At 38.1% G+C, this 15,132-nt stretch overlaps 1 protein-coding gene across 2 annotated transcripts in view; it reads left to right on the top strand.

Moving 5' to 3' along the window:
• The window catches only part of GPATCH2 (G-patch domain containing 2), a 182,469-nt gene that overhangs the window by 154,930 nt on the left and 12,407 nt on the right, over positions 1–15,132 (top strand). For both annotated transcript variants that reach the window (XM_006137344.5, XM_075925203.2), the window contains one exon: positions 9,555–9,637. In XM_006137344.5, coding sequence (XP_006137406.2) covers positions 9,555–9,637 — 83 coding nt within the window. The remainder of the gene's footprint in view (positions 1–9,554; positions 9,638–15,132) is intronic.

The following is a 15,132-nucleotide window of genomic DNA, read 5'->3' as shown; positions in this document are numbered from 1 at the left end:
AACAACTTTGGTCCCCCCCTTTCTTTTTCTTAACAGAATTTTTTTCGTGTGTGTGTGTGTGTGTGTGTGTTTGTGTTTTAACGGGGGAGAGGAGGAAGAGAGGTGTTCAGTATTTTTTGTTAAACCATCTGGCAGCCGTAACTTGGCCTCCCCAGCACCTGGGCAGGAGGGAGCTGGAACTGCCTAGCCCCAGAGAGGGGGGTTAGCGAGCATAGAAAGCAGGGGCAGTGCCTCCTAGTATTTTAGAAGAATGTTTGGTTCATTTAAAAATGAGTAGTCCTATAGCAACTTAGAGACTAACAAAAGTATATAGAATAATGAGGTTTTGTGGGTAAATCCTAGTCTAGCTCATCTGATGAAGTGGATTTTACCCACGAGAGCTCATGCTTCTATATATTTGTGTTAGTCGCTAAGGTGCCATGGGAATACTAATTGTTTTTAACATTAGAGATTAGCAGGACTGCCCCTCTGAGACTTTGTTTCATTTAAAATAGTGATAGAAATGTAGCCGTGTTAGTCTGGTGTAGCTGAAACAAAAAACAGGACTATGTAGCACCACGAAAGCTCATCACCTATTAAACCATCTTGTTAGTCTTTAAAGTGCTACATAGTCCTGTTTTTTTTTTTTTTTTTTCATTTAAAAGTGCTTACTGTGTTAAATATAAACACAGGACACAGTAATGTAGAGTTCTCCCAGTTCAGTCTGGCTACTACACATTTCCAATAAGCAAAGCCACTGCATATGAACCACATTCCCCGGAGTCACAGATTCTGATATAAATGATTAGGGATCTTCATAAATATATTTGAGCCCTTAATCAAAATCTCCATCCACATAGTCTTCAAAGTGTGATGCTTCTTACTTCAAACATCATTGTCAGCTTTTACTGGTTCTACTAAAAACTGTGAAATTAAGTATCTAATACCTGTCATTCTGCAGTGAAATAAGTTTTTTGAATGGATGTGGCTGTAGAGGGAAAACCCATGGTCTCATCTATAGCCTGACTAAAAGGAACCAAGTAACCCCCAAAAAGTAATGGTTAGGAAAAGGGGAAACAAATTGCTTGAGAACAAAGCAGCAGTCAGAGTGACATCAATAGAAATTAGCTTGGATCTCTGACAATTCTTGCTGACACTGACTGTTCAAATCACTCTTAGGCACAAATGCTATATAGCTTTTATGACAAACAACAAAATAGATTTCAGACATTGATTTGATCTAAAGTTAGACAAATCTAATTGTAGTGGTTGACATCTATCTAAAGTATTCCTAATAAAATGATACAGAGATGTACTTTTTTAAAGAGAAACTTGCACAACAATACTATCATGTGGGGTACAAATCCTCTGTCTCTACAGAAACAATTTTGATCACTCACATTTGTCTTTGTCTACAGAATCACTGTTCTCCGGCTGTGCACTTACTGATACTGCACATGCAGTATCCTTCTCCTATATGAAATGTGTATATGAATAGGGAGAGAGAAAACTCTAGATCGGGATTTCCCAACCTATTGGTCAGGACCCAAAGATGGGTCACCATTACATTTCAAAAGGGTCACCAAGTGTCTCCCCGGGTGGCTCTGCTCCCTCTCCTCCCCCCATTTTTGAATTGCCTTGGGTCACCAAGTCTTCTTGAATTGTCAAAATGTGTTCCCATCTGGAAAAGGTTGGGAACCGTTACTCTAGTTAATAGATTTCAGTGGGAGACACTGATTAATCCAGGGCTATCAATCACTTGCTATTCAAATGGACACAAGGCAGCCAAAATGTGTGGGACTGAAGGTGCAGCCAGCGATGCCCTTTTGTATCCTAAACCAATTTCAAATGTTTCTTTGCTAAGGAGAGTGATTTAGGACAGTATTTCCCAACTGCTGGGCTACAGCCTACTGCTGGGCTGTGGACCTCTGGCTGCCGAACCGCAGTGGGTCTGAGGGCCAGGGCTGGAGTTCACCGCTCTCACTGCATCTGTTGGGAGAGACGTGCCCACCAGGGGCTCTGGAGCCTGGGCTAGTAGTGGAAGGAGGATACGGGGGCAGGGCTGGGACTGGGGGTCTGTGGGGACGGGGATAATATTGGAGGCTGGCACTGGGGGAGGCTCTGGGTGGGTTGGTTGCAGTGGGGCTCTGAAAACAGGAGGTGACACTGGGGTTCTGGTGGGGAGCTCTGAGGGGGAGAGGCTGGCGCTGAGGGTATTGGAAGGGTGGGGGGCTTTAGGGGCTAGGGCTGGCACTGGGGGCTCTGAGGGGAGCTTTTGGCAGATTGGTAATAGTTTATTTGCATATTAATCATTTGTATAATAAATATGAAAATAAATTGTGACCAGTCTGCTAAAAGTTTGTGAATGGGTTTGCCGGTCCATGGTATCAAAAAGGGTGGGAATTACTGATTTAGAATATGAGCAGTGCTTGTCACATGCTGGACAACTAGGCTGTGTCTACACTGGCCTCCCTTTCGGAAAAGGGATGCTAATGTAGCACTTTGGAATAGGCAAATCCGTGGGGGATTTAAATAGCCCCCGCGGTATTTGCATTAACATGGCTGCCGCTTTTTTCCAGCTTGGAGATAAGCCAGAGAAAAGCGCCAGTCTAGACGTGATTCTCCGGAAAATAAAGCCTTTTCCGGAGGATCTCTTATTCCTACTTTCAAGAATAAGATGGTTTAGGAATAAGAGATCCTCCAGAAAAGGCTTTATTTTCCGGAGAATCACGTCTAGACTGGCGCTTTTCTCCGGCTTATCTCCAAGCCGGAAAACGGCAGCCATGTTAATGCAAATACCGCGGGGGCTATTTAAATCCCCCGCGGATTTGCCTATTCCAAAGTGCTACATTAGCATCCCTTTTCCGAAAGGGAGGCCAGTGTAGACACAGCCCTACAGTTCACACCTTGGAAAGGTGGAAAATGCATGTTCTAACTGTAGTCTTTAGTAGCATGGTAAATTTTATGGGTTTGGGGGTTTTTTTTCTTCTCCTTAAATATCTATATAAGGAGCTTTCTTCTACTTTCCACACCTAAGCACTTCCAGATTATGCAGTTTTGAGGAAAGCGTGCTTTAAAATTCGACACTTTATGCCTAAGTTTGAATAAAGACTTTAATTATCTCACCCATTACAAAGATAGCTTCCCCGGTTATCACCTCTAATATCATTAGCTCACAGACATTTACTCCCCCCCGCCCCCCCATCCCCGTTCTGTTCTGAAATTTGATTTGTCTTTTTCATATGTGTTCATGTTTTTAATTGCATCCTTTGGTATATATGGTTGTGACAATTTTCTTCCACTATTTGATCTGAGGAAGTGGGTCTGGCCCACGAAAGCTCATCACCTAATAAACCATCTTGTTAGTCTTTAAAGTGCTACATAGTCCTGTTTTTTGTTTCAGCATAGCAAAAGTTCTCACTGCCTTATGGACTACATGCCTGCCTTCCACTGGGAGTTGCATTCCAGTTGATGATGGAACTGTGGCAATTAGCAGTTTCTAACATGGAAAACTGGACAGTATTTAAATGTATTTTTAGGTATCTTAATATGACCAACTTGTTTTCCACTGGCTGCTAGTAACTGCTTCATCACTTACCTCAGGGCCACAGACCATAATTTGGGCACCTTGCAGCATTAAATTATATCATGTAGGTATTTTAAAGTTTTCTGTCACCTTAGTATCTAAATAAGGTAGTGGGACTGACATAAGTTTGTGATTCAGTTTTTTATTAAGATTCCAAAAGTTTGGATGTTTATGCAAAGTCACACCTCTCTGTACAATCGCCTGCTGTAATAGGGAACCTATGAACTCACCCTGTACATTCCTTTCAAACTCCTCAATACTCCTTCAATCTCATCTTGAAATTGAACTTGTAGATCACCATCAAGAATGTCTCAAACATGTCACCTAATGACATAATTATATTGTCTATTTTAAGAACTTGTTGTCAAACCATTGCAAGCCTCAAATGAGTTAGTCATCCCATTGTTCTAACTCCAATCACACTCAACTCTTTTGAGATTGAAAATGGACAGGTAATGACATTTCTTCTTAATAATAAAGCTTTCTAGCTTTCTAAAATCCTGACTAGTCAACTCCAGGCTTACTAAAATCTGTTTCTAAAGAGCTTCAGTTAGTAATTTATCAAGGCCATGCACTAGCTACAACATCCAATGATAAAATTGAAGAGTTCTACAGCCATCTGCAGGAACTCAATGATACTGTGCTAGAATAGATGTTAGTTTTTTTTCAGAGAATTTCAGTGCCCAAATGGATGAAAGTTGTTAATCAGAATATAATGGACAGATTGGTGTTGGGTAATATCAGTTCACTATGCTGTGAAAATTAGTTTTAAAGTGTTATTTCAGCATCAGTGTAGCATACAACATAATTGATGTTTTCCAAATCAGCTGCACAGAAATCAATAGATATAAATGTTTTTAAACAAAACATGAAAACTCTTCCACTCTTACCTCTGTCAGCAAGTGCTACTTTCAAATGTCAAGTTATGTCTAAAATGCAAAAATGGGGATTGCCATCGTTTACAGTTAATGTGCCAAGTCATAGTGTACAAAATGTGATCTGGTAAATGGATTGACGCTGTGCTACAATTTAAACAGAAGTCCAAACAAACTGTGGGGAAGAAATGAGGTGTGTATGTGTTAACAATTGCAGTTAAAAGTGTAATTATAACACATCAAGAAAAGTAAGTATGTGGATCTCAAAACCTTACATCATGTGAGGAAAGTGAAAACTCCTAAAGCAAGACATCACGGGAGTAAGGTAACAAACAGGGATATTGGAGCAGTGAGTAGACATGTAAAATATTTACTTAAGAACTGTGTAATGCGAATTGCAATGGTGTTCAAAAGCCCTGAATTGGTATCAAGATCTTAGAAAATCTACTAGCATAATGAAGACAACTGCTACACAAACTTAATTCTCCCAACTTACCTTTGTGAAGTAGCTATGGTATAATTCCCACTCCCAGCGCAGTAGGGATGAAGATTAATTGGTTTTGGAGGAGAGCTGTTTATTTACATGTGGAAATCACCACCTGTCTATTTTTCCAAAGTCCACACAGTAAGTCATAGGTAGAAATAGGATTGGTATTCAGAAGTAGCTGGCCTCTCATGCTCAGTTTACTGTGCTATACTGCTTTTAATGTCTGAAGCAAATACTAAATCTAGAGTGAAATTCTAATTTCAGCTGACTGTTAATAGAAAAGGCAGTGAGAACAACTAGGAGCATCTTAAACCCTTAAAAGTAGGGGGCGGGGGAGTAAAAGCAAAAGTCAGTTTTCTTCTTTTTTTTAACTTTGTTTTTTACACAAAACAAATACAGATAATCACTTAACAAATCAGGATCTCTCTGAGTGTGTGTGTGTGTGTGTGTGTGTGTGCACGCGCTAGTGTGTGTGTGTATGTGTGTGTGTATATATATATATTTTCACACATACATACACAACACACAAAGTGGAAATGACATATAAAGGTCAGTTTTTTTCTGTACCACTGTCCAGGAAAGTAGGGGCCCTCTGTCAAAGAAGGCTTCATGTGAATTGAAATGTCAGTGTGAAACTGAAGCCTTTTTGTACAGAAAAGGGTGGTGCTAATGACCATAAAGATATGATTAGATCAAACTCTGACTTGTTCTGCTATAGAGGACTTTGAAAGCTGAACGTAATTTTAGATGAAATATCTCATTAAAAATACTTTATTACCAAGAATACAGAGGTGACAGAAAAATAAGAGTTTGTGTAGCAATGGTATGGATGGAATGTGGAATTTAGATGTATTATTTAGACATATCTTGAAAAGATTGTCTAGAGGAAAAAATGGGAATGGAAACTGACAGAATGAAAGGGGTGGGGGGATGAAAGAAAATTAGATGATACTGAGCAGTGACCAAGCACCTTTACAGCAAATAGCTATGAGCACTAATGACTTGTGTTAGAAATGACTGCTCCCACATTGATGACAACACTTTCCATAGTATAACTTACTTTGTATTAATATACATGATTTTTAGTATGTCATTTCTGTGGCTATAGTAGAACATTACCCCTTTTTCCCTGAAAATACTGTATATCAGAACGAAAAGGGAATAAAATCTGGCAGTAGAGTTTTCCGTTCCTTTTTTGTTTAATATGTTGAGGCGTGATACTAACAACAACAAAAATCTTGGCCTACTAGTATAAGTTCTCACTAATCTGGCTTTTGCAGCCTTTTTACTTCCCTCTGCCACAACTTTGCCGCTGCTGTGACACTTGCAGGCCTGCTCCGCTGTTGTGCAGCTGATGCCCTGTCCATGCTTATATTTTTCTTATTGACAGTGAGTGTTCTTGCCAAACGCCAGGGACCATAGTCACATCTGTTTGTCTCCCAAGCTTGTCTGAGGCTGCTTGGGAACACTTTTTATCCAGGGGGCAGCTTTAACTAGGCCTAATACTCTGAAAAGCCTGTATTTGTAAAGGCATACAATGAGGCGACAAGTTCCTGTTGTCTTTCCTTTAAAATTATTCCATTTGACACTGCTTGCTCCAGTCCCTGTCACCAGCACGTCAAAAGCCAAGTTTTCAGGCAAGGTGGTCTTAACAAGTTTTATTTTTTCCTAATAAAATGCCTGGTTTCCCACCAGAGCTCTATTTATAAATTATAGCTTGCAGCAAGCTATGGATAAGTAAAGAGAAATCAGGCAAATGGCTTTTTTCCTATTTGTAATCCTTGCTTTTGTGATTTAATATTAAGAAGCATATTGTTGAAACCCTAGCCAGACTATGAGGGTCAGAGTTGGCTCTACGTCTAAAATTTAGAAATGTAATATACGTGAGCCAGTGTTTGTGTTTATAGCCAAAGAGTTATCACTTTTTCTAAACTGTAGCTCTCAGATTAGGAACAGTTCTTTGTCCCTTGCTCTTTAAAATGTAGTCTTTTGTGTCTTTATGATTCAATCAACAATACATATAAAATGGCAAATTGTAACCCCTACAGAAACAAATGTTATGTTTGAAATTCAATCTAATTTTAAACAAAGGTATAGTATTAGTGGTAACCTCATAAAGAACTGCGGATGTGAAAAAGCTTAATTGATGCTTTAATAATTTCTGAAGAATATTGGCTAGTTTCTAGCAGAGAGAAACCTTTAGCTTTTCCTCAAAAACATAGCAAAGAAATAACCACTTTCACCTTGGCTACTGATCAAATTGTTGTGCTTTGCAAAAGACAAATGATTCATTTATGCTGAAGGAACAAGGCTGCCTTTCAGACATTCATTGATTTTGAATTAAAAAGTAACTGCTATGTTCTACATGAAGGGTGACAACAATAACAAAGTAGTCCTTACTTAGTGTTATTTGTTGCAACTCCATTGCATGTGCCTGGAGGAAAAGTGGTGGGAACTGAGTACCATAATCTTACTGATCAATAATCTAGATATCTCAATGCAGTATAACAGATAATCAATTCTGGGTAGAATTACTCAAGCACAGCTAGCTGTTACTCCTATAGCCCAGGTCTTGAGTTTCAATTGGCTGACTTTATTAATTTTTATCTTTCATCCTGCTTGTATCCTTGGGTGGTATTGGATGTGTGTGGAGACAGAGGGGGGTTGGTTGGTTGGTTGGTTTGATTTAGTTTGTGTTTTTGCTCCCCTTTCCCCTATAGGTAGGAATGCTGGAGAAAGAAATACAGATATTGCACTTTACATAGTATGAGACATGTCAGGAGACTTTTACAGTATAAAGACCCTGTAATAATATAAAGGCATATGGATTTTCGGAAAAGGGGGCTGGTGATCTATGCTTAGTATTCTTAGGTAATCCTATTTCTTGATGAAAAAAAATGACAAACGATCTTCATATTTTTTTATCTGTCTAAAATGAGGACATATTTTAGCTGTAAAGACTGTTGCTAATTTTAATATTTTGAATTCCTTTATTTGAATTCTGATACTTAGTTTCAGCAAATGTATTCTGAGCGTGATAATTGCATTATGAATGTTAGAGTAAAGTGAGTAACCAAGATAGTTAAAGCCATTCTCAAGAAGACAGTTTTCCCGAGTGTAATATGACCGGATTCATAGCCCATTCTGTTTTTAGAGGGTTTAAAAAAAAAAAAAAAAAAGCACACACATCATGTTAATGTACTTATTTAAATGGTTACTTTACTAGAATATATAAAACAAGTTAAAACATGCAAGTGTAATAACATTTTAAATAGAGCTTTTTGATTAATTATTTTGCCTTTATTGATCTTTTTCTATATTTTATTTCAATATTCAAATTTTTACTTTTTTTTTTTTTTACATGTACTACCATTAATGAATGACATGGAAGCTAAAAGTGTTTTAATGTTAATTTAGAACTAATTGAAATTTATTCCATGGTAGCAAGATAGAGGATGGTTCAACTAAGAGTTTGGATTTTAAATTTTTATTTCAATTAATCTTGTCAGGCTGTTTTAACGTGGACTTTTCTTCCCTGAAACAGAAAATTAAATTAATGCTGAATTGTGGCACAAAAAGTTATTCTGGGATATGCATTGCAGTATTTTATTTTTTTAAATAAGCCACTGAAGTCCCACTATGTGAAAAAACAGTCATTCATTATTATATTTTATGTGAAAAAGTGGCTTTGTACCATAAAAGGTTAAACACTATGAACATTTTTAATCCCCTTTTTTGTGGTGGTTTTTTTGTTTTGTTTGTTTGTTTGCTTTTATTTCATCCTGGAAATCTAGATATTCTTTTATACTGCATAATTATCTGTTACACAGTTAATAACAGTTTTGAGAGAGCTTATGTTCAATAAAACAAAATTTGTAAATTCTAGACTGAACCTGGGGACCTTGGGGACATATTCTATTGGCACCAGTTTACTAGATTTGTTTCCCACCTTGTGATTTCACAAAATTCACTACGTTTTAACTTAAAAAACCCCACAATATTGGGACTTGTGTTTTTAGATACTCTATAATGTTTAATACATCTCCTTGAATGCCTTTTCTTTTTCCTTTGTCTCCTAATTCTTCACCGAATGATGCAGCCAGCAGCACCTATGCCGCTCTAAAGGAATGTTACTTATAGCAAAATTACACTATTATTCCAAATGTCTTTGAAGAGTTTTGTTTCATGTTACCTCAGACATTCTTCATGTTACCTTAAAAGAAATTGATAATACTTTTCCTGTAATAAATGCCATTCTGACAGTAACACATTAGTAACCAATTGATAACCTACAACAATATTGTAATCTTTTTAGATAATTAATCTTAGCTATTTTCCTGTCAGAAGAAACAGTGTTTTATGTTGAGCTGGAAAGATTGCCAGTTTTGAAAATTAAAAAGCATTCCTTTTATATTATTCATTCCAGTAACAATTTATGATGCTGTGTTTAGATGCTGAGAGCTTGTCAACAAACATAATTATGTTTCGATATAAACAAGATTGGTGGCTTCACTGTGCAGCTTCATCTTCATTGAGAATGTTTTGATTTAGGTGAAGATTATACAAGCTGTGTGTTTGTCGCATTTTTCCTCTTTTGTTAATGGTTTCCTCTGATAATCACTTACAGACAAACCAGTGTACATTTAGGATCATTGTGCATGGGAGACATCAAACGGCGAAGAAAAGCTGCACCCCTGCCAGGACCCACAGGTAACCAATTTTACTGAAACAAAACCCCAAAAGTTAAATCTTTAAAATACAAAGTAGTAGGTCAGAACACAGCAAAGTGCATGATAAATTCAGCCACTCTTAAGATACCTTCAGGCCTGTATATTGATTTTAAGAAATCAACTAACTTTTTAATTGTTCTTTAAACACTTCCAATTTCTCGGCCCTTTCAAACACAGTACTAATTAAAGTGAAGTGATTTGGTTTCCACATAATAAAAATCAAACAAAAGGGATTACTATTCATGTATACTCAACCACACAAGATCGGAAGAGCTAGGATATTTTTGCAATAAAGAATGTATATGAAAACATACAAGAAATATAATGCACCATACAAGAAGAAAACAGTGAATTGGTAGGCAAATCATTGAAAGTTTGGAGTCAAATATATGAAATATATATTCAAAATTAGTGCAGCACATTAGATGGCTAACACCTACAAGTGCATTTTCAGATTTTTATAGATGCAAGGTCATAACCGTTGCATGCATTTTGTTGGTGTTACAGCTGTGAAATGACTTTTTTAATACTTGGCTCTGATTTACAAGATTCCCATCAGTTTGTTTATATATATTCATGCTGTGAGGGTGTGGTTGTGCATCTTTTGGTGAATACCTCTATTTGTCTATCTTCATATATTTCACATATTTATAGTCTGTGAGCCTCTGAACTTTACATGTAAGTATATATTGCTATTTAGCATCATATACTTACACTACCTTATTATATACAATGTGTTTATGCATACAATTCTTTTGATTTAAATCTGTCCCACGTATTCTTTAGAGCAACCTAATGTACGCATTCCCCTTGAATGGCCTCCTCAGTATTTCAATGTTTCAGACATCAGTGACAGAAATGGACGAAAAACAATCTCAGAAATCTCAGTGGAAGCACTATGAAAAAAGAAAATGCTTGGGTCATAGCCTAAGACTCTGAACATATGTGTAGTGAGCAGGAAAATACTTTAATGGCTGAGGAGAAGATAATATAATTACTTTTACAAGGTGATTTTGACTTCGCAGCTTGCAAGTATCAAAGGAAGTAGTTTGTACAGAATTAGTATAAGGCATAGCTAAATTCATTGTATCATACACTTTACTGTGGACTTCCATTGTTCATAAGCTGACTCCCCTGCATAATTTGCAAAACAAGTCTTTTGATTAATGAAGTCACTTAAATATTTCATATAACCATTCAGTGTTTCTTATACATAGTGACATCCTCACAATATACTGGACATTTTTTAAAGAATTTTTGTCTTAAACTGAGAGACAAAGAGCCTTTTAAAAAAATACAAAATCAAAGAAAAAGACTTGTGTTTGCTACTGTACAACTAGTGTGAATTTAGCTTTCTAATTTATGTCATTGCATTCCAACAAGGGATTTAGAGTGAGACAAATTACCATTGTCCTGGTTAGGATTTTTTCCCCCATCTGATCTCCATAGTTAAAGTATAGAAATAAATGTACTGGGATTAACTAAAAAATTTTATTAATATGGAAATATTTTTCTTTTAAAAAGCCACATAGACAACAATGACAGTGATTGTTGTGTCTATACTCAATCAGAATGAGTCCTTCAGTACTTACCGTATATACTCGAGTATAAGCCGACCCGAATATAAGCCGAGGCACCTAATTTTACCCCAAAGAACTGGGAAAAAATATTGACTCGAGTATAAGCCTAGGGTAGGAAATGAGGCAGCTACTGGTAAATGTAAAAAATGAAGACAGATACCAATAAAATTACATGAATATTTATTTCAAAGAAAAACAATAACCTAGCTCTGTAAGTGGAAAAGGGGGTCAACAAAAACAATATGGTTCTGCAGGCACGGCCACAGCTCAGCCCCCGCCGCCCCCGCCCCGCAGCCCCCACGTTCCGGCCCCCTCACCTGCCAACGAGCCCCCTCTAAACGAGCCAGCGGGGGGGGGGGGCTGTGAGAGACCAGAGCCGGGCATCGATGGGCCAATGAGCCAGCGGGGGAGGGGGGGGGAGGCTGTGCGAGACCCGGGCCGGGTGTCGATGGGCCAGTGAGCCAGCGGGGGGAGCGGGTGCCGGTGCTGGCTGGATTTTACCAGGGGAGGGGAGGGGGAGCAGGGAGCAGCGGCTGGTCCTTGTGCACCTGCCCCAGAATCGGGCCCAAGCTCGTGATCAGGGCTCCCGGGCGCTTCCAGAACAGACGCCCACGGTGCCGAGTCGGCTCCTGGCCCAGCTGTTCCCGAGCTCAGCGCTGCACCCGAGCGTCATGGCGAACGGCCCCAAACGCCCTTCCTCCCACGCGGCAAGGGCCCATGGTGCCGGGCAGGCAGGGGCTGGGGGGCCAGGAGAGCCAGGAGGGCAGGGGCTGGGGGGCCGAGGGGGCAGGGACTGGGTGGGCCAGGAGGGCAGAGGCTCGGGGGGACGAGTACAGGGGGGTCGGGAGGGCCAGGAGGGCAGGGGCTGGGGGGGACGAGGAGACAGGGGCTGGGGGGGACAAGGGGACAGGGGGAGCTGAGAGGGTCAGGAGGGCAGGGGCCGGAAGGGCCAGGAGGGCAGGGTCTGGGGGGCCGGAGCTCCGGGCTCACGCGTCTAGACCCGGCCGGCGGCAGAGACGCGCTGAGCCCGCCCGCGAGCAGGAGGCTGACTCGAGTATAAGCCGAGGGGGGCATTTTTCAGCACAAAAACTGTGCTGAAAAACTCGGCTTATACTCGAGTATATACGGTAATTTGTTTCCTAATTGAGCACAATAGTGAAAGCTGAAAGAGTAACTATAGATCAGTAAGTAACTATAAGCTTCATTTTGAGATATGATTCACATACTACAAATTAGTAAAGCGTGATCTAGGATGTCATCCAGGTATATGAGCAAAGCAGTTTAATTCCATAATCCCACTCTGTGTTTCTTGAAGAAATTGTTTGATGAATGCATTTCCATAGCAATATGCACAGTATGTTTTTATATATTTGGGATAAATAGTATCAAGGAGAATTACTGGTGATTGCTAATTAACTATGGAAATATGTTGTGTGTATTTTTGTGAATAGTCGAGTTAGCACCTGTGCTAATACATTCTCTCAGACATTTTACAAGGCTGTAGACTATTGTAGCTAGCAGTGTTATTGGGTAAACATTTATTAATTGTGACAAGAACACCCAATTTATTTCAGTACTCTAGCTTATTTACTGCTCTTTCACCTTTGTATTTTATATTGAAAGAAAAAGTAAAATGAATATTGATAGAGTTAGATATTGATTTCTAAATTTATAGCCTGTTCTCAGCCTTGAGTCAAAGTCACATACCAATAAGTTTGAGTATATTAGTAACAAAGGATATAGAGTTATTCTTACAGCAATGAGAAATTGTTGAAGCAAGAAAGTTTTAACAGCACAGACCATTTTATAGTTTAAAAATGTCATCTGTAAAGGTGAGGTAAAGCAGTGAACAAAATAAGAGGAATACTATTAGATATAGGTGAGAGCGGAGTTTCTAGCCAGCTGACGGCTTTTTTTGCATTTTTTTGTTACAGAACATTTTCTGATTTGGGGTGTTTGATAAAGCCCTCTATTTTAATTCTAACTCTTTTAATTAGTTTACCAACTAAAACGAGATGATACTTTTTACATGTGACTTTTGTTTTTTTAAGACTCAAAGAATGGTTACAGCATATAGTACATCATAGGCAACTACATTTTTTGCCCATCCAGCTTCTTCTGTAGAAATGGATACCTATTTAAGCAGTAAGTCTGAAATGACAAAAGCAGTTTAAACTGTGAAATTTGGGAGCATGTCATTCTGCGTGACTTTGTGCCTGTTCCAACTACCTGAGTAGTAGTACTATTCACTATGACACCCTGACATGCCTCATTGCAGTTACACAATGTCCTCAAGGTACATTATTTTTATACAAACTTTTTTTTGTAGATTGAATTATTTAGTTTATCTGTCAAAGAAAATAACCCTACCAGAACAATGTTCAGTATTAGTAAACATGTAATTATACATAAAATAAAGGAAGGTACCGTATCAACAAGTAGTGTGTCCTCTAATGTGTATGTAATTGAAATATTCATTGAAAGTTTAGAGATTGTCCATTTAAAAATTCTAATCCATTCTGTAGGTTTATATTCATAAACAGACTTTTTTTGTCCAAGTTCTCTCTTGTGTTCTGATTATCTTTCATCTTCTGTGTACCCCACTCTCTCTGTTTTCCAGGTGACTCTCTGGTCTCTATTCTATTTCCTCTATCCCTTTGATCCTGTAGCACTTTTTAACCCTTTTAGGACCTCTAAATCTGAGTTGTGAAATACACACAAATTCTGCACAAATTGTTTGACATTAGTGCCTTTCTATTAACTTAATTTATAGACTATAGAACACTAATGCAAAGTAAAACCAAACAAATAAAAGTTTTTGTGTACTCCAATAAATAGTTTTCAAAAACAAATGTTCTTTAAATTATCGTGAAATGATGGAACACAAATGACTAAATCCTAGAATATGTAGGGAAATATAGGCATCACAGAATATCATCCCATGCATCTTAACAAATATTGATCAGTTTGTTGAAGGAAATTTTAATTGTAATGTCTTTTTTCTGGGCTGATGGTTTGCATGTCACACTTCAAGATGATACAATTTGAATGACTGAGTTATAAACCTATTTTTAAAAAAATGTGTTCTAATGAAAAACCTGACAGATTCTTAATTATAGCAGCCATACTGAGCTCAGTTATTATGCTGTCATGACTCACTTTAACAAGGTAATCAAAAGGCTAAATGTTTTCATTCCTTTTTATAAAATTGCCAGTGGAGCAGCTAAGCAAACTACTTTGCTGATGCTTAATATATCAGTGATTAAAAATCAGACCTGAGTATCTGCAGTGCCAAAATGATTATTTGAAAAAGACTGTGATTACACCTTTGTAACAGAGTTTGCCCAGGCTAAGATTGTGATGAAGGTCAACTTTTTGGGATAGCTACGTATAAAGGGCAGATTGGGGCTTACCTAGATAAATTATGGGTACATTTTCAAAACATGGAGATGAATTGTTATACAAATTCCCTGTTGCTGCTTTGTAGGAAATTTAAAATTGATCCATTACACTTAGAATTGATGTCTAAGAAATATTGCATGGTTTGATCTTTTTTTAGTTTTGTTTGATTGTTAAAGTTTCTAGAGGAACAGTTCTAGAGACCAAAGTTCTTTGGCTACAGACAGGACAAGTTTAGCCATTGAAACAATAACAGAATCTTCGCAATCATGGACTGCATTGTGCCATAACCCTAATCTTAGGAAGATCCATTCTAGGGATGAGAGAGCTTTGCTGTCTTCATGTCCATCCATTTAAATATAGATACCCTTGTAATTGTAATTTGGAAGGAAACACTCTTACTGATATAGTTTTGTTTTGTTCAGTTCAATGGATAACATTTTCTATAATTTTACATAAATGAAAATTGAAAAATCATTTAGAATATCAGAAAACA

This window comes from Pelodiscus sinensis, chromosome 3 (genome assembly GCF_052426305.1).
Source record: "Pelodiscus sinensis isolate ZL-2025 chromosome 3, ASM5242630v1, whole genome shotgun sequence".
NCBI lineage: Eukaryota > Metazoa > Chordata > Testudines > Trionychidae > Pelodiscus > Pelodiscus sinensis.
Note: the sequence above shows the minus strand (reverse complement) of the source record. Positions and strands in the feature narration are given on the sequence as shown.